This window comes from Trachurus trachurus, assembly GCF_905171665.1.
Source record: "Trachurus trachurus genome assembly, chromosome: 1".
Lineage (NCBI taxonomy): Eukaryota > Metazoa > Chordata > Actinopteri > Carangiformes > Carangidae > Trachurus > Trachurus trachurus.
The window spans coordinates 38626987-38647940 of NC_139891.1; the positions used below are offsets into that span (position 1 = coordinate 38626987).

The window sequence follows — 20954 nt, forward strand, 5'->3', positions numbered from 1 at the left end:
TGTATGCGTCAAGGTCTGAAGCATAAAGCTCTGCCCCAGTTGAACAACGTCTGAAAGGAGCAACATCATAAGGAGCAGGAGGTAACTCCTGTCTAGTGTGGTGGCTGTGATACAACCTATAACCTACACCCTTATGAAAAACATACGTTCTTATCATTTAGGGACAAAAGTGTCCTCTTCAAAAATGTTCAATATTTTTTCCCCCTTTTTTTCCTGATTAAAAAGGATTGAAAAAGAACAAACTAAGCATGGCGTGTGTGGTCTGTAAGATCAGTAATGTAAGTGGGTGTATGGATGGAAGAGTATGTGTGTGTGTGGGGTGTTGTAGAGTGTAAAAACAGAACCAAAACATGAACCAAAGAGCAGGAGGTGTTGCAGGCAGGAGAGAGGGAGAGCAGCTGACTCCAGGAGGGGGTTGTAGACCACAGCCTCCCCAGAGCCCAGGTGCAGCTTCGGCCACTGACCACCCTGCTGCTGTGAGGAGAGAGAGAGCAAGGCAGCAGGGATGGTTGTCACAGTAACATACCTTGCATCCAATTGCTGAAGAGCTGTCTCCTCTGGGCAGCAAATGTCTGATTCCTGAACCCCAGCTACTGAGAAGTCATCATCTCTGTGAAGATTACAAAATTAGAGAATACTGTCAGTGCAGCATCAACATACATTTACCCTTCATTCATAGAGCACAAAACACAGAACTGTTTATATGTAGAAATAGACGTCTTGGGTTTGGCAGTTGAAAGGAAGATGTTTTGACAGAACAAAAAGGCATAAAGATTTATATAAACTGTTGAGAAGATCCTCAGTTTTCCCCTATCCTCTCTGCACAGCAGCTAACAGAGTATAGTCCATAGACAAGCTTGTAACATTATCAATTACTCCACCAACACCACACAAAGTTAGAGGTACAAACTAAGGTAGCTGTGTTTTATTTTAGTGTTGGTGGTTGTTGTAGTTGATGTTAACAACTCTGTGTGGAGTGCTGGACCTCCTAAGGTGAAGGACAGGTTTTATCCTCAGGCCATCATATTTCTCAAAAGATCTAAACACTAACATTTACTCAATGTCTGTAGGCTATAATGATACGGCAGATATCACTTCATATACTTATACTATATGTGCAATAATACTTTTCTGAAGTACCTCAAATAGCACTTTGAGCCACATAAAACAGAAAGGGCTAGATATGAAAGACAGATTTTTACACCACACCAAAGACAACGTTGGTCAAATTCATACTCATAGCAGCAGCAGCAGCAGCAGCAGCAAGTTGAACTCACCGTGGACAGAGACTTGGAAACAGTAGTTGAAGCTAGCGGGGCCTAATCAATCCGTGTTTAGACTGCGTCGAGGTTGATCGATCCTTCTCATGTCATGACTATGAAAACATAAATACGCAACAGTTGTAAAACGTAAAAGCCAACATATGTGCGTCTTTTATCACAATAATAATGCAGACACTGACGACTATGGTAGAATCTATTCAATACTAGAGTCACCGACCAGTTTTAAACCCACAGAGAAGCTAATAGCATAATTAGCATTTGGCTAATACAAGCTACAATAGTAGCTACGTTAGCAAAAGTTAGCCTACATATTTCATGAAAATAAGAAATCCTCCCCGAAGCAAAACAAATAATTACCTGTCCAGCAGAAAGAGAGCAACCTCGGCATCACTTTTCAGGCCCAGATCCCTCCGTTGTTTCCACCGACCTGAAGCTACACCGATGTACTCTGGTTTAGCCTCTTGCTGCACCAGAGCATAGACTGATCCCGAGCCGTTTTGTCAGCAGCCAGCCTTTTCTTCCTCCGGCTTTCTCTTCCTTGCCTTTTTCTCAGGGTGAGTCGTTACAAGTAACCGTGGAAGTGGTGATTTGGGCTGCATTTTCTCAGCCGTTGCTCAGAAATGAGCATGAAATCCGTTCTTCTGCAGAGCAGTGCTGACTTTTTCCAGCCGGGCAACAACAGCGAGACGTGAAGACAGTGCACGCGCGCGCAGGAGGGGGCGGGTGCAGAACGAGACACGGAGGCATCTGATTGGTTCTTTACTCTCCGAGCAAACTTCGACCAATCCGTGCCCTTCGGTCTGAAGGATACAGATTGGGCGGAGTTTTCTCAGTCCTGCGGCTGTCACAGAGCTCTGTTTTTCTCCGTTCCTTTTCCTGATGACATAATGTACTGATTCCTCTGAAATTAGACGGGCCATTTCCCCCAGTATAACGAAAAGTGCTTCTGAACAGGATTACAGACCCCAGCTTTAAGACTTTTTCAAGACCTTCTCAATATTTTTCAACACCTCACCGCCGCTTCAAGCTGTAAACATTTACATCAGTGACACTTTTAACTTAACAGTTTTAGTTTGTGATAAAGACTATAGACCACTATGATGCAACAGAATTCAAAATAGGCTGGGATAATAAATCAAAGGCAAAGTTTATATTTAAAAAAATTGCTCCACTCTCAAAAAACAAAAACAACAATCTTCTTTTCTTTTTTATGTACCGGTTCATCTTTGTTTTTTAATAAAATGAATAAATTCACACACTTTCACAATGTTTTTTAGGACTCAAACTCTTGGACAGCTAATTCAGAAAAAATACCATCAGAATTTAAGACTTTATAAAGTCGTCAGAAGACTTTTAAATACTTTTTAAGGGTCTTCATTTTCCCAAAATTGATTTATCACCTTTTAATACTTTTCAAGACCCTGCAGATACCTTGTTTATAAAATGTCTGAGGGCGAGTGATAAAAAATAAAAGTCTGAAAGTGAAAACAAAACAACAAACTGAAGATTTTTACAGTTTCAGCCTTTAAACCTGTGATAGTGAAGCTCCATCGTCTGGAGAGCAGAACGTGTTTGTTTTGGACAAATGGAAACTTTGTGCTCAGTGAAGCAAAAGGTCAAGAGGAATATAGTTTTTATTTGTTAGAGACACTATTTAAACTAAAGGACATCTGTCTCACTGTCAACACATCCCATAAAAAACACAGAAATCAGCTCCAAACACTGTAGGACCAACAAGGACAGAAGTGTGTAATTATTCATTTATTATAATTATTATTTACACATTTTTTCCCCCAATTTTCTTTTCTATTTTTAGTATTTTATATAAAACATTGGATGTACATGGTCTATATTTTCTGTTATGTCCTTTATATTCTAACTGTATCAATAAACTCTATTTATTTTGGGGCTTTTTTCTGCTTATTTTCATTGATTTTATTGACTTTTCCCAAAGAGTTTACAGCTGCTGCACAACTGGAAGAATAAAACACTGTTTATTTATTGTTAAATAAAGTAAATAATGAGCCTCTCATTAATATTTAATACCAGTGTTTGAGGGATCATTGTAAAAAAAACATGAGTGAAATGAGTCAGTTAATCTGTCACAGTGTTGATGGTCGCTAACTGGTTACACACTGACTGTATCGGATCAGATTTGGTTTTTAAGAATCAAACAACTCTTTTTTTTTTTTGGGAAAGAAAGTGCTTTTATTTTGAAAATAGTTGGAAGCAAAAGGTTGGAATAAAGTTGGATAATATATCATCTAGAAAAAATAATAAAATAACTTCTATTGCTAGAATAAAATGTGCATTACTAGGCCTTTTTTCCCACACGCATGATAAAGAATCAAACAACTCGAAACACCAGCATCTGAGCCGGTGTGAACATCTGTCCAGTGGCTGCTGGTCCAGACACATCACAGCCACGTCCACAGGAGGATTAAGAAGAAGAAGGAGAAGAAGGAGCTGTTGGTGGTCGACTGTGACTCAGTGAGGAGGAAGAGGAGGAGGAAGAGGAGGAGGAGGCACTTCATTTACACTATAAAACATCTTCTACCCCCCCCCCCCCCCCCCCTCTCTCTCTCCGTCTCAACACCACCACTGTGCAGCATCTGTCCGCGCTCCGGCCAAACAGAGTATTATTGTCTGTAAAGGTCACAGCGTCCTGACGGAGGAAACACTCAGGTTTCCTCAGGTCGTTTCTAACACAACTTCTGTTTTCTGTCACCGTCTGGTGTCAGACTAATAAAGTTCTACTATTCAATTCTATTATCAATAATGGGTACGTTTACATGGACAGTTTCATTCGGTTTCAGAAAGGTTTGGGAGACCAAACCCATTGAAAATACTTCATGTAAACACCTCAAACCGTTTCAATTACGGTATTACGGTTTCTAAAGCGATCTGTCTGTCATGTAAACACTTGAAACGGGTCGATCCCTGGCTGCGTTCGTTCAGCGCATGCTCAGGACTTGACGTACGCACGCATGCACGCACGCACGCTTGAGCACGTACGAGCCGTGCCTGCCTCGCTGTCACTCAAGTGAAAATGTCATATATACAGTGGGTACGGAAAGTATTCAGACCCCTTTAAATTTTTCACTCTTTGTTTCATTGCAGCCATTTGCTAAAATCAAAAAAGTTCATTTTATTTCTCATTAATGTACACTCAGCACCCCATCTTGACAGAAAAAAACAGAAATGTAGAAATTTTTGCAAATTTATTAACTCATTGAGTGCCGCGCTCCTTTCCAAAGTTTTAGTCAAGTGTACCGGCAATTTAGACCATTTTTGACTTTTTATGTAGAGCCACAGTGTATTCTATATTATTGCCACCAACACATACTGTGGCTCAATTGAAAGGTTTAACTTTATGCTTCAAGTGGCCACAAACCGTTTGTTTCTACGTGCCTCTGTTCCTGAGAAAAGTCAAGCTAAACATGGCTGGGTTTCACCAAAATCCCTCCTTTTTTTCTAGAAAAGGAGATAGAGCGTCTTTTATGAAAGCTGCTCTGTTTGTGTCTGTCGCTCTTCTGACACTCGCATTTCTGGATCAAAGGGCTCGTATAAGATAAATATATACAACAATTGTTGTTCTATTCACAAAACCACCATCGGGGGCGGGGGGGGGCGCCACTAAACAACAATAACACAGACGCACCGTGCCGTGTCACAGCTTCTCGCCGCAGAACGTGAGGGTCAGTCGGCCACCGCGGCTCGGGAAGACCGGTCCCACCGGTGGTCGCGGTCCTTCTGTGGTACGGGTCGGTGATGCCGGTCTGCTTTGGCCCAGAGACCATCAGATTTTACCGCGGGAGGACTTTGGGGAGGACACGGTGTTGCTCCAGATGAAGACCGGGCGGACTGTCGGCTGAGAGCTTCCTGGTTCAGCTCCGAGCAGCTCGAGCAGCTGGAGCAGCAGCGCGGGTGAGAGCAGAGCAGCAGCGGAGCAGCTGCTGCTGCATCTGCATGCAGAACTCCGTTTGCAGAAGCCGAGTTATGATAAAAACTTCCAGATCATGAGCTGTCATGTGACTTTGATCGTCATCTATTTCAGTTCTCCTCGTCGTAGAGTCCCCAAATTTACATATAATGTGTATTAAAGTGTCTATTTTCATAATTTAAAAAAAAAGCAAAAAACGTAAAATTACGTTTTCGGCACTCAACGCATGGGAACGAAAAACGAGAAATTACGTGGTTGGCACTCAATGAGTTAAAAAAGAAAAACTGAAATTTCTACATTTCTGTTTTTTTCTGTCAAGATGGGGTGCTGAGTGTACATTAATGAGAAATAAAATGAACTTTTTTGATTTTAGCAAATGGCTGCAATGAAACAAAGAGTGAAAAATTTAAAGGGGTCTGAATACTTTCCGTACCCACTGTATATATGGGAAAATGTCGAGCAAGACATTTCATAACACACTGGCGGGTCATGTGGAAGTTCTGTTTCCACTCGGTGTCCGAAAATTCATGCAGAGAGAAGAGGAGGAGGAGGAGGAAGCAGTACGCCGCCGGTGTTGTGCCGAATAGAGACTGCCTGGGCAGTCGTTTTTCGGCACAACACCGGCAACATATTGCATACACACTCCCGACTCCAAATGCTCTCTCTCTCTTCTTTTCCTGCTAAAATTAGGAATATGCCGCGGAATGTTTCGTTCTGCCGATGGAGAAACTCCTCGTTGTCCCTTTAAAAAAAGTTTTACATGTCATAATAATGGTGGTTGCTACCAAAGAGGTCGTTAGGAGACGATGAGGTCATCACAGCCTCGTTGTGTCGATTATTTTGGTCGTATTGATCTTTGATCTTCAGATTCTTCTAATCAAACACGTCACTTTAAAGGTTTATTCCCCTTTACTGTATCCTCAGAGCAGTTTCAATCTTTACTGACATCACACTTTACCTCCAGATGTTCCTGTTTCAGCTCATCTGTACTTGATTATTTTAATACTGTAATAACTGTTAAGGTTTTTATTTACTCCTAAATATTTCTGTTCATCTCTTTCAGCTCTTTCACAATATTAAGTGTTTTTTTTAAAGGTCCAGTGTGTAAAATGGGAGGATTAAACACTTAAACAAATATATTCATGGGGAGCATATAAAGCTTGTTAATTACACACTGGACCTTTAATATCATCAAGTGTTGTAACACTTGTTGGTAATTTGTCGTTCATGATCACATTTTTGTTGTGTATTTGGGTCAAACAGCTGAACAGAGGAGTGTGTGTGTGTGTGTGTGTGTGTGTCAACGTACCATATTTGACAAGGCTACTCGGTCCTTGGGAACTATCAGAGTGATGTCGAAGGTGGCTTTGATAGCTGGCTCGTCCCAACAGGGGAACGCTCTGCGGGCGTCCGTGGCCTGAAGGAAGGGGGGGGGGGGGATAAACAGAGAGTTTAGCTCCAGTCTGGAGGAGGAGAGTGACTCATTGACTTTTGTAGAATTCAAACCAAGATTTTTTTTTTTTAAGCCTTTAAAAACTCATTTAGCTCTTTATTGAGCAAAGTGCATTTCAGAGCACATGAATGAAACTGAGGAGTTACCATGACAACTGCATGTACGGAAGTGAATACAAAAATATCAAACTGCACAAAACGATATATTTGACTTCTAATGCATCTCTGCATTCAGAGCATGTTCACAAAAGTGAATAAATATCAAATTGCACAAAATAAAGACCCACAAAACAAAACAAGATTCACTGCATCCAGGCCACATTAATAAGAAACTGATATCTTTGCATTCAGAGCAAATGGAGCAAATAATAAGAAAGTGAGGAGGAGCATTACAACTGCATGTGTTCACGTGTCTCGTGCCTTTCAAAATAAGTTATTTTTCAAAATAAAAGACATGTCCAACATCAGATGTGCATTAAATATTATTTACTTTTTTGACCAGCTGTCCACGACCCATCCAGAACGGGTCTAGACCCACCAGTTGAGAACCACTGGTCTGAGTTACAGCGGGGCTCCGTGCAGCAGTATTTGTCCATATAACGGTTGTGAATGGATACCACTTTTCTTTGTCCAAAAAGACACACCAAAAAACATCCAAATACCTCCATGCTGCTCGTCTGTAATGTCCCTCTTGTATTGAAGCCCCGACATGAGAAATTGTTCCGAAAAAAAGTAAATAAGTCTATATTTTAAGCTTGTTTGTAGCGGAAGCTCCCAGTGTCTCAGTTCAATGCTCTTCCTGTGTCAGTGCAAATCACGCGGCGGAACAATCTCTCATGTCGGGGCTTCAATACCAGAGGGACATTACAGACGAGCACTATGGAGGTATTTGGATGTTTTTTGGTGTGTCTTTTTGGACGAAGAAAAGTGAGCTCGAAGCCACGGAGGACTCTGAAACTTCTCCCAGCCCTTAGTCCACATGAGGGGGAGGAGGAGATAATGATATTTGAATTTTGGGTGAACTATCCCTTTAATTAAACAGTTCATGTCTTATCTGTTGTGCACTGCAGTTGAATTGACGATAAAAATCTTATTATTCCAGTCGTTTTTTTTCTCCAAAGTCAGACTGGACGACAGCTCCTTTTAATCTGCTGAGTAGAATCACTGCTCTAATTTAAAGTCGTTAAACACTCGGCTCGTAACACACACACACACGGTCTGGACTCAAACACGTCGCTGCAGCAGCTGTAACACAAACGTCTAATGCAGGGCTGTACGCTTAGCTTTTTCACTAGGAGCACAGGTGCTCCTAAATGAAAAAATTTAGGAGCACAGAAAAAATTTAGGAGCACTATCAAATTTCATAAATAACCTGTTTTTATTATTAACACTACACGTGCACTCATTATACACACACAGTGCCATCATAAGGCCAACTGCTCTGTCATTTAAACACAGAACATCTTTGTCACACAGTGTAGGGATGAAAATTATCGATTAATTAATTAATTGTTAGTTGATAGACTTTATTGATTGATTAACGATTAATTGAGGAATTTAAGCTAAAGAGTCCTTTTACATGGCTCTATTTGTTAGTTAGCACAATGAAAAATGTTTAAGTAACACGTTATTTAACCTTTAAATAATGTTGAAGGTCAAATGTGACCCATTTTTACATTTGAGAACAGTAAAAACACCCTAAACATTTTTCCTCTGCCTTTAAGTTGACTTCTAATGTGACCAAGCATGGGTCATACATGGAAGTATTTCAACTTTTTTTTTTTTTTTTACTTGTTCTATGACCAACACCATATTTGATACCGGTGAATTGGTCTTTCCTGCCACTACACTTGATATTAACTCTATTTAACTACTTAAATCACAATAGCATAAACTGATTTGTTGAACTCAGCCTGATGTAAACATTAATAAAACTCACACAGGCAGCTCCAATTTGTCCCTGTGTGATGTCCAGGGACAGGTCAGGACAGTCTGAAGACAGAGAGCTCTGAGGTTGAAGTTTATAATAATTAAATTAAACGTGAGACTGTGATCACATGTCAGCTGTTCAGCTGCAGCAGAGGAAACGCCTCCAGGAGCGCTTTTTTAAAAATTTTTTAATGAAGCTCCGGTAGCGACCCGGCTGAAATACGGCGGGATACTGTAAACCAGTGGTCCCCAACCACCGGGCCGCGGACCGGTACCGGTCCGTGGATCATTTGGTACCGGGCCGCAGAAAGATGAAATGAAAATGAAAAAAAAAAAAAAAAAAAAATCGTTTGTTTCATCTATTTCACACTTCCGGTCGTTTTATTTTGAAAATGTTGCCACTTCCGTTTGTGCATCTTCCCAGTGCTGCGCAATTGACAGGCAAATGACAGGCAATTGACAGGCAGGCACAAACGTAAAAGAGTGAAAAACACACGTCGCCGGGCCGGGAAAAACTCAATAATGAGACGACAGAAGACCCGACGCCTTCCAACAAGAAGAAAGCTGTTCTAAAAGAAAAAGCACGAGTCCTGTTTAAATGACGGGTTCATTGCAACAGGTGATTCACATGCTCCAACGCAATGTGTGTGCGGGACCCGGCCGGCTCTCTGCCGCTTCATCACTTCACAGAAAACTTCTCTCCCTGCGTTCTGGATTTAAGCAGAATATCCTGAGATCGCCACAAAAGCACTGGAAACCTGCTTCCATTACAAACATATTATGTTTGTGAAACTGAGTTTTCTGCAGTTTCAGCAGCAAAACGAAATGACAGAGTAGACAGAGTAGACAGGACCCGAGATGACAGACGGAGCATCACCCCCAGATGACTGACATTATTATTGTGATACTATATTATGGTGAGTTGTAACAAAGAACGTAAACGTAAGAGAAAACTAGGCTATGTGAACGTGTAGTCCTGTTTATACAGTAGGCCTACATAATGTAAACAGGAGAACGTACGCTAACCCCCGCCCCCGCCCCCGAAGAGAACGACCGCCTCCCCCCCCCCCCCCTCCCTCCCCCCCCCCCCCCCCTCCCTCCCCCCCCCCCTCCCTCCCCGGGCCGCGGTAAAATTTTCCACCGGTGACCGGTCCGCGGAGATAAAAAGGTTGGGGACCGCTGCTGTAAACCAGCGCGGATCCGGTGTAATCATCAAAGCTTGGTCGCCGTGCTGAGGCACCAGTCCGGTTTGAGCTGCGGTCATGAAGTTAGAGGCTACATTAACACTCTTCTGGTCGGCGGTGTTTTAGCGATGGTACAGGCTGAAGCCAGTTACAACAGGTACCGTGTTATTGTCTCTTTTCACCTCCTCTCTCCCTGTGTGATCAGTGCGCTGCGCATACGTTTACACAGAGATCCTGCTACATTAAACGACAGTCAATTAAACACAGTTAATTAAATAGACAAACTTTACCGCAACGCTTGAGTATCCTACTGATAAAAAAAAGTGCAGCTTGTGTGACTGAGATGTGATCGCGCGTCATCACAAGAGCTGTGTTGTTATTTGCCGAAGGATGGATTTGTTTAGAGATGTGTGAACATTTTACTCTAGCTTGATCCACTTTGTATGGATTTATTTTAGAAAATGCGAATGAAAGGGTTGAAATCCGTACTCGCACGTGTGCTCCCTTTTTATTTTTTCTACTCGCACAATCTATTTTTAGGCGCATATGCGAGTGAAATGCTCGCACTGTACAGCCCTGTAATGATAATTATAATACACGCTGTGTGTTTTCTCTGTGCGCCAGGTGAACGCCCTCACAGTGAAGTCGTCTGTCAAACCCGAGTCAATGAAGTCATCAGACAAACAACCTGAGGCAAAACATTTCATCTCCGACCGCAGCAGCTCATCATCCTCTGGCTCAGGTTACGGTGGTGAGGAGCTCGGCCTGTTATTGGATTATTATTATAATAACAATAAATAGTAGTATAAGTAGGTAAATTAAAGGGATAGTAGCATTTTTTTAAAGTGGGGTTGTATGATCTCCAAATAGCCCCTAAGTACTTTAATTGCAGTAGAAGACTCTCTGCACTCCTCCCGTTAGCAACGCCAGCCCATAATAGCCCTGCCCAGAGATTTACAACATACAGTGTTGTGAACAGACCCAAAGAAACGGCCTATTTTCACGGCCTAAAAGAGGTTTTACCTGAAAGAAAATGCACAGTTCCATTGTTCGCTATGATATAATTTTTTCCAGCCCTTCAAAGTGCAGGAAAAACACAGTTTTTATTTGGACCTAACCAACTCACGTATCTCTCCGCCCAGGGTTAGCGCCCGCCGATCAGCAGCTGGTTCAGTCCAGATAAAAACTGTGTTTTTCCTGCACTTTGAAGGGCTGGAAAAAATTATATTATAGCGAACAATGGAACTGTGTATTTCTTTTAGGTCGTGAAAATAGGCCGTTTCTTTGGGTCTGTTCACAACACTGTATGTTGTAAATCTCTGGGCAGGGCTATTATGGGCTGGCGTTGCTAACGGGAGGAGTGCAGAGAGTCTTCTACTGCAATTAAAGTTCTTAGGGGCTATTTGGAGATCATACAACCCCACTTTTAAAAAAAATGATACTATCCCTTTAAAGACAGAGGTAATCTCATCGTGTACGTGGTTTATTTCTCGTCTGCTGCTTTTCTTCGACACTGACTTGATGAAAACTGTTCAGTTTGTCAGGATTTACTCAACTGGAACAAAAAACAAACAGCAGCAACTAATGACAGATGTTGTGAAACATCTGGAGCAGCAGAAAATAAGATTCTCATTATAAAACCAGGAAGGAAAGTTCTACAAAATCTAACTTCAATCCATTTATTGATTATTTTAACCACAACACATCGTCTGATGGCAAGATTTAGAAGTGCTCTTGTGTTTTTCGGGGTGTTTATATATAATTTATCTTTTAAATTATAATTATTTATCATATTCCTCCTTGATTTGTTTATTTTAACGTAGAAGAAAATCTAACATTTCATTAAACTCACTTGGTTACAGGCTGCACAGTGTGGGAATAAAGGGGTGAATTTAATTTATACAAACCGTCACAACATTAATATTTATCGTACTGACGGAGGAAGTTTGCTTGGTCACACTTTAGCTTCACACACGTCTTTGTTTTTTAAATAATTAATACAAGTGCACACTGTCCTGAAACCAGATATAGTATATACTGTATATATGTCAAACCTCGTGACCGACAGACCTCCAAAATAAAGGTCAGCTTTGTTTCTGACTGCTTCTTCCTCATTCAATTTCACTCTTTCTCTCTCTCTCTGTGTCATGTTCAATGACAGATTTACAGCCGAGGTCCAGACCGGACTGACCCGGTTCTGAACTTTCCCACAAAACACAGAGGAAGAGGAGGAAGAGGAGGAAGAGGAGGAGGAGGCGATGTCAAAACAAAACCTGCGTATAAATAGAGTGAAATGAGAGCGATTGCCTCATCATCATCCTCATCTTGGGGACGACTCAGAGAGCAAACAGGAGTCACATGACCATCACAGCCGATGTCGCAACAACGCCGGCCGAGTGGAGGTGAAGCAACAGAGCAGAGAAAGGAAAACATCCTCCCATTCCCCCCCACACACACACACACACCACACCCCCTCCTCCTCTCCTCCCCCTCCCCTCCTCCCCCCCTCACGGTGTCATCGTCGTCGTCGCCTCACCTCGAACTGTGTGACAGCGGCGTAGCGGACGTCTCCAGCAGCGGTTGAATATTTACTTCTATAGAATCCTTTCATTTTGTCGTTCAGCTCCCCGACAAAGTCGATCTTCAACGTGCCGGAGCCTAGGACACACACACACAGAAACACACACAGAGAAACACACACACACACAGAGAAACACACACACACACACAGACACACACACACACACACACACAGAGAGTTAGTTTTGGTGTGCGTTGAGCCACGACCACAGAGTCTGTTACTGTTCAACAGCAGTGTCAGTGTGAGTAACTGGGTTTCCATCCAAATGTATCCAATTTAAGAGCGGATTTTGTGAAAATGCGCAAAAAGCAAAAGCGAATTTATGACAGTTTCCATTCATTAGTCAGGGCCGTTGTCTAGGGGAGAAAGGTGGTGATAACTCTAGGGGCCCAGCGCCCAGTGGGGCCCATAAAAAACCCCAGTGGTCTAATCTTTGTATGACTGATTTATTCTGCGTAAGACCCTGACTAATACTCATAGTACACTGTAAAAACTCTACATCTTTCCAAGAATATTTGTCTTATTTCTTGTCCAAATGTCTCATTTCTAGTCAAAACTGATCTCTTTCCACTTAAAATAAGACTCATCACCTAAAAATGTACTTGTTTTTAGATCATTTTTACTTAAATTCACAATAAATAGAAAAATCTGCCAGTGAAAGTAAGTTTTTTGTGCTTGTAATAAGGAAGAAAAACTTGCTCCACTATCAGATTTTTTCTACTTATTCCAAGTGAAAATCTGCTTGAAAGGAGTAAAAAGTGTCTAAAAACAAGCTACTTTTAATGTGATGAGTCTTATTTTAAGTAGAATGAGATTTGTTTTGACTAGAAATAAGACAACTATTCTTGCTAAGATACTTGAGTTTTTGCAGTGTAATGCTGCATTAGCATCAAAACAAAGAAGGCTAAATAAAAAACGATAATACATACGTAGTCTAAGAAAAAAAAAGGAAAAGTTAGGGGGAGGGGCCCACTTTAGTATTCTTTAAGGGGGCCCAGAATTCATAGCAACGGCCCTGTCATTAGTGTTTTGCAATTATTGGGAGAGGAGGAGTGCGCCGTGAGATTACGTCATAAGAGAGAGTGACTGTATCCAACAGTTGACACTCAACATCATGGACAATTTACGTACTTTCCAGACTATAGACGCACCTGTATAAGCCGCACCAGCTACATTTTAAAAGAAAATACTGTACATATAGACCCAATGAATATAAGCCTCAGGTTTTCATGTTGTAATATTTACACAGAAAGACAGTCGGGAACTCTGGCTCAATTCGTATAACCTGTTTCCATGACAAAAAGTCGCATTTACTGCCTTTTTTTTCCGAATTTCTGGCGTTTCTATTCAAGTATTTATTCGCAAATTTTGAAAATGCGAATTAAAAAAAAGGTGGATGGAAACGCAGCTAGTGTCGCCGTCTGTCTCACCTTTCTGTAGAGCGCTGGGAAACGACAGCGTGACTTTCTCATCCTCGTTCTGATAGTTGAATCCTGTAGCGTTGATTTCTGCACAAAGGAAGAAGAAATAAAACACACACACACACATATATAAGAGATGAGATGAGATCAATTAGGAGTGGTGCAGTAAAGTGTGACTTTGTGCAGTAAAGTGTGACTTTGTGTTGTTCTCTTCTCACCGTCTCCTCCCTGCGGTGCGAAGGAAGCTGTGATGATGTCGATGTCGGCGCAGTTCATCACGATCTGATTCGTCGCTTGTGTGACCTGTAAATATTGACATTAAACAGCATCATTCCTTTTCTCTTTTAGTTTAATCTGCTGTGTGTGTGTTCACACCGCACAACCTCACACAAGCTTCAAATCCTCCAAACTCTGTCTGGGAGAGATAAAACAAGTCAGAGGAGCCATGAATGTAAATGACGCTAAATCTAAACTGAAGCCGTGAGAAAACGGTGACAAGAAAGAAAAAGAGAGAAAGACAAAACTAGTGGAAACATTTTAGACCAAACACATCAAACTCAGATTCACTGCTGTGAAAACATATTCATTTGCCCTTTTCCTTCCTGATTTCTTATGTTATTTTTGCACATCTGTCACAGCTAAATGGGTTTCTGCAGGTTTCACCAAATCAAATTTAAGACTTTTTTTTTTAGACCTTTATAGATGAAATTCAAGACATAAATCACGACAAACAAAAACGTAATAGAAATGCAGAGTCACAAAATTATTGGCTGCAATATAGTATATATGTTGAAACAATGAAATGTTGCAGGAGCATTTGAGGTAGCGTTACATGGGCATAAGAAAGTTAAGACCTGTCTGAAATGATTGAAGACTTGAACACAATACTATTATAATACTTTTCAATTTAAGACTTTTTAAGGCCTAAAATTTCGATTTTCAAATGTTATACTTTTTGAGCAGAAACCCTGTCGAATTATCTTTTAGTTTACTTTGCTTTGTCAGACAGGTTCTATATTGATTTGTTCATGTTGAATAACTGGTTATTACAATGTCAAACGTTTTTTTAACTAGGCCAATAATGTAATAACTTATTGCCATTACGTTGACACAAACATTTTATTACGTTATTTGCCTTATTACATTTTAAATGGCTAACATTATTACGTTATTGGCCGTTATTACCTTTTGGGTTGCTAGTGCTACATTAGTTTTTTTTCACACAGGTAGGTTTGTATAGCTTTTTTTGCCTTAAAAAAAATCATCATTTAAAAACTGCATTTTATATTTTCTTGGGTTATCTTTGTTGAATATTAAAATGTGTTTATGATCTTAAACATTTAACATGACAAATGTGCAAAGAAGTAAGAAATGAGGAAGGAAGGAGACAAATAAATACTTAATGAAAAAAGGCCTGTGTAGCGCTCACTTCTCACACAACAAATCCCATAATGCACTGCAACATATTCATAACATACGTACAACAGCTGTATACCGAGTATCTGACATGGACTAAATGACACAGGAGAGAAAAGCAGGCTGAACATATGTGTTTTGTTTTCACAAACTTGTTCATTTCTGATATTTTCTCATTTTGCTTCTTTAATTTTATTCTTATTGGGAAGATTTCTGGTTCTAACGGTGTGGGTTTGTAATGTTTTGGCCTCGTGTGTGATTGAGTTAAACACAGAGAAGCAGAAATGATGAAACGTGCGTCAGTTTCCTCTATCCACTGGATTCTTCTTTTTCTCTTTTTTTACTCCTAAAGGTGAAAGAATTCACACCAATCAGCAAAAGCTGAGCAATAAAAAAAAAAAAAAAAGAAAGAAAAGTTCCAACGTGCTGAAACTGGGATTCACAGCTACTGTGCCGCCAAACATTTAAATGATTAACAGAGTGTTTGAATATATTTAAAACTTGATTAAATGTTTTATGAACACAGTCTCACGATGTTGGCATTACTTCCTGCTCCAGTGGGTTTTTGTTTTGTTGTTTTCAGCATCTCAATCTAACACCTCCCATTTAACCTCCTATAAAAATAATATTCTTAATGTTTCTAAACACTTTCACCTACAAAAAAGATGTTTAATTCAACAAAATGAGACAAACTTTCTGGTTTCTCTTTCTTTTCTGTCACTCTGAACGTTGTTTTGTTTTGCAACTGTTTGTATTATCGCATTATTGTTAATTTATTACGAGTTATTCATCTGTTTATCAGTTTATAGCTCATTAGTAGAAGGCGTCATATAAACAACAGTGTTCATATGTAGCACTTTGTCTGTGTGGAGGGTTAGGCTGCTGCTGCTGTGATGACTGAGTGTTTACAGTCGGACACAGGTGTGAGGACACTGAGCTGACAGGTGTACACACACACACACACACACACACACACACACACACACACACACACACACACACACACACACACACACACACACACACACACACACACACGGAGCTGATATAGTCTGATGATGTGATGTTTTATGGCCGTCCCTATCAGTCCAGTCCAGTAATAAGGAACCACAGTGATCCAGTGACCCATTAACATCCACTTTAAAGGAAACTGTTTAACTTCACCTCGAGCCGAGCTGCCGATACTGAGCTATCATGCAAATAATCCCTCAAAACTGTCATTATCCAATAATAATGTGTTTAAATGCTCCCATGCAGCAGCTGCTCCCACATGTAACAGGCTGATGTGGTCACACTGGTTGACACAAGTGTTGATAGTCGGTTTATTAAAGGCTTCAGCTCTGTTGTGATGTTGTTGAGGGTGTTTAACTACAGTAGGAGCACAGTGGACACCCAAACTTAAAATTATATGAAAATGTCGGAGCGTAAATCAACTTGCAAGGTAAATATTCACATTTCCTTTCCATTCATCATCCTCTCACACATCGTCCCGACACCTGAAAGGACTCATTCAAGATTCTTTGAGTCGCCGCTTCCACATTTCACCAGTGTTAAGGTAAATTTACTGATGCACATGTGAAAAGTAGATGGAAAATGAACTGTGAAACTCAGGTATACCCACTGAAAATGCATTCCCACAACAACAGAACTATCTAACTACAGTCTACAGTCCGGCCCTCAGGGACAGAAGACAGAGGAGGGTTAGTAGTATTGTTGAAATTGCACGTGTTTTTATCAAGAAATTTCAGGCTTTTCACAATATGTTTAGTGAAAGTTCATTAGCTGTAAATACTGCACTAATACAAAGGGAGAAATTCTTTCTATTTCTAGGTTACCATGCTGTTATTTCACTGGTCTGACCCACTAGAGGTCAAATTGTGCCGTGTATTCACCTAAAAGAGCAGTTAACTCACTACAATGGATGAGACTCCACCTGCATGAAGGTAAACTACTAAGTGACTGACTAAGTGACTGAGGCTCGGAGGTGGGAGGGGGCGGCTTGATTGCTACTAGCTGCTATTTATAATAGAATAAACTTTATTGTCATTGGCACCGTGGACAATGAGACTTTGTCTGGTGACTCCATAGAATCTCTAAAAGCAATAAAAGAAAACAACATCAATAAATAGAAAGAATGAACAATAAATAGTGAGCAGCGATGTGTGCAGTGCAATGTACACATTTCAGAGCTGCGGATCAACTCTTTTTTTTTTTTCTTTTTACCGGAGCACAGTCGCCCCCTAATTTAAAGTTTTAGGAGCACAAGTAAATCACATATGCACGTTTCCTTTTCATTCATGACCCTCACACACACTCACTCGTTGGCCTGCTGCCACCTGTAAAGACAGATACCAGATACTCTGAGTCACCTCCTTCCATGTTTAACGTACATTTACTTGCACCGTCTCAATGTTTAGGGTCAAAATGCCTCCTCCATTCAGGACGCAGTCTGGAGCCCCGAGTTCATGTTGTCATGTTGTTGAGGGGTCGAGAGATTTAATATGAACACCTGTCAAAACAAGCTGCAGCCTCCAGAACGGTGTCTGTCGGCACAAACTGCTCCTTTACGATGCTATTGAAGTTTTTCTTTGCTTTAGTTTGAGCTGGGTGAACCTAGTAAACTGCCAACTGGGTGCAAACCTGAGCTAAACTCAACTGAACTCAGAGCTCCAGACTGACCATTAAAATTAGGACATTGTGCCACTAAAATTTGACTGAGACTACTTATCTTGCACATACAAACAGTAAATTTGCAGTTCTTTGTTTTTTTGAAACTGATGAAACATGGAAGGGATGCTAATTTTACTCCATTCTTGTGAATGACTGTATATATTCCTGAAACATTTTGGTACATAACTATATGTTTGTCTTACATCATATTTATATCTCTATATTTGCATATTCTTCTACTTTTTTTTTTTTTTTTTTACCTTACAAAATGCTATGGTAACAACCAAATTCCCGTCTCTTCTATTGGGCCTCCCAAGTCAACGTTTAACATCAAAACAGAGGCTGTATTGTATTCTTAACTTATGCAGCGAGGAAGAATGTACAATGGATCAATGAAAAGGTACAGTACAAACTGTTAAAGGCTGGCGAGGAGTAGTGTTTGATCTAAGGCCATTAGAATAACTTACATGCATATTACATTTAAAAACAGACCACTTCTATAAAGTGGTCTGTTTTTGAACATTGAATATTTGAACTACCGGTATGTAGAGCCTGGTGTCTCTAACATCATGTTGCAGGGATTTTCTTGACTGTATTATTTATATAGATCTGAGCTGTTGTTTCTTCGTCTTCTTTTCTAATTTGGTCTGTTCTGTTTGTGTGTCTGCTTGTTTTGTTTCTGATTCCTGCGGACCATATTATGTATCCAGCCTTTACTTGATGTAAAAGTGAAAAATTAATTTTAAAAAAATATTGTTTAACAACCAAATTTCCCATGTGTGGGATTAATAAAACACTTTTATGTCTTATGATTTTATGGATCAAAGACTGTGGTATCTGTCATTACAGGACTGAATGAAAAGGAAATGTGAATATTTGCTTTACCAGTGGATTTACAGTGTGAACCCCATTACATTTTCAGCTTGACCTCCTAAAATGTTAGGTTTAGGAGCCACTGTGCTGCTGGTAAAAAAATAAAAATTAAAAATTAAATAAAAAAGAGTGAGTCTGGAGCCCTGTGAACTGAATGACTGAGTGACTGAGGCTCAGGCTCGGGGGTGGGAGGGGGCGACATGGTGTTGCCATGATTTAGCAAACATTAGTGAGCGATTGCTAGCTGCTATTACTTAGCATCGCGTTAACACCTGCCTGCTGTGATAGATTAAAAAATAATAATACCACCAATCAGGTGATATTATTATTAATGCTGATATCATTGCGCTGGTGTTATGTTACGTTACGGGTATTGGTTAAGGGCACGTTAATGCTGCTGGCTGGCAGGGCTAATGAGACAGCTGGCTAAAAAAAGCTAACGTGAGTCTGCTGGAAGTCTATGGGAACTGTTGTTGTGCTAGTTAGCTTAGCATGCTAGTTAGTTAGCCGCAGTAACGTTAGCTCAGCTCAGCTCCACTTGGCTGGCTCGAGCCTCGCAGTCGCAGGCAGCAGCCGTTATTTTGTTCTCCGTGCACGAGGACTATAGAACGATGATGACGGCGGCACTAACGGCCAAGGCACGAGCTACTCTCTCTCTAGCCCCAGTTAGCAACGGACTGAGCATAGCAACCAACCAACCGCCGTTCACTACCAACGTTAACGTTACAACAGCAGCTGCTCCCAGCGCCATCGACACACACACATACACACACAGGCAAATAATATTAGCTGGTGGTGACATTACATAACAACATACCTCCACCACCGCCTCCAGTTTGCCCTCGAAAGTGAAGTCGATCAGGTCGGGCTTCAGGCATAAGCCGTAGTTGACGGGGTAAACGTCAGTCGGTAACCGTACGAAGGGCCTCCTTTCGGGCATGGTTCCTGTATTATTTTTTGAAGGGGGGGGAGACCGGCGGGCTGTGCTAACGAAGACGTTACTGTGCTGTGCTGTCTGTGTGTATGAGAGTGGTTGTTGTTCTCTCTCTCTCTTAGTTTTTATTAATTAATTAATTATTTAATTAATTAATTAATGCAGCAGGGCTGACCAAACCGAACCGTAACCGGGGCCTCGGCAGTGGGGATGGACAGCGACAGCAGCAGCAGCAGGTAGGTTGGTTGGTAGGTAGTGATTCCGTCTTCAGCGGCGACTCTATCCCCGCACAGCCCCAAACAACTCCGCTTAACCTACGCACGCACGCACACACTCACACACGAGCGACGTCATGACGTTCCTGCGTACGTGACTAACGTGAGTGCACGCACTGCACGGTGGCTCCGCGTGCACCATTCCCTGCAGTCGCACTGGAAAAAACCAAAACCAAAAGGCATCAAAAACAAACTCTGTTGGTCAATTTTTTTATTTAATTAATATGTAAATGTTTTTATTGATTATTTATTTTGTTTTTGTTTTTTCCCTACTCTTTGTGTATATAATTTATATAGTTATATTATCCCTAGCTAAAACAGTATAGTTCTATATATAGAACAATACTGTTTTAGCTAGGGATAATATATATTATAATAATATAATATAATATAAATATATATATAAATATGATATAATATAATTGTTAACAAAGCAATAAATAAATACAAATGTCCTGCAGTCTAAAACAAATACAGTTTTCCTTCATTTTCAAGTCTCACTTTTGAACAACTGAAGTATATTATATATAGACAATATGCATATAAGGTAATAAAATACTACTTTCATCAGTGCATCAAACTAAATAGATCTGTCATATAACAGATGTGATGTATAAGGTGATACCTAAAAAGTTTTCATGTACTGTTGCATTTTCATTTTAACTGCTATCAGTTATTATCTGTCTGTCATTTCATTTTTTTGACTGCAATTTCAGGTATGAATACAACTGTAGTGCCACCGTTTGGCCAATTAAAGGTCACTGCCTCATTGATCAAAAAGATTAAAGAATTTCACCTTTGAGTTTGATTTAGTGTTTTAAATTAGCAAGAATTGTTTATTATTCTGAATGATGAAGCCCATGTGTGTCAGTCTAATTGAAAAAATGAAAATGTTTATCTTTGTAAAATAAATGAACAAATACAAGCAATAAAAATTCATAATTTTGTCTTTATTATGTCTATTTATTGCAGAACGTTTTTTTTTTAGTATTA

The 20954-nt window shown here is 40.4% G+C and overlaps 1 protein-coding gene across 2 annotated transcripts in view; it reads right to left on the minus strand.

Annotated features, from left to right (window-relative positions):
- npepps (aminopeptidase puromycin sensitive) overlaps positions 1–19988 on the minus strand; it is a 64750-nt gene extending 44762 nt beyond the window's left edge. Inside the window, exons 1-6 of one of the 2 annotated variants that reach the window (XM_083970083.1) lie at positions 19570–19988; positions 14169–14208; positions 14012–14096; positions 13803–13880; positions 12328–12449; positions 6536–6643 (exon numbers count right to left, since the gene is read on the minus strand). In XM_083970083.1, the coding sequence (XP_083826209.1) occupies positions 6536–6643; positions 12328–12449; positions 13803–13880; positions 14012–14069 (366 nt within the window). In that variant the 5' untranslated portion in view covers positions 14070–14096; positions 14169–14208; positions 19570–19988. The remainder of the gene's footprint in view (positions 1–6535; positions 6644–12327; positions 12450–13802; positions 13881–14011; positions 14097–14168; positions 14209–19569) is intronic. The other variant, XM_083970082.1, reaches the window with a different exon arrangement.
- Between the last annotated feature and the right edge of the window lie 966 nt (positions 19989–20954).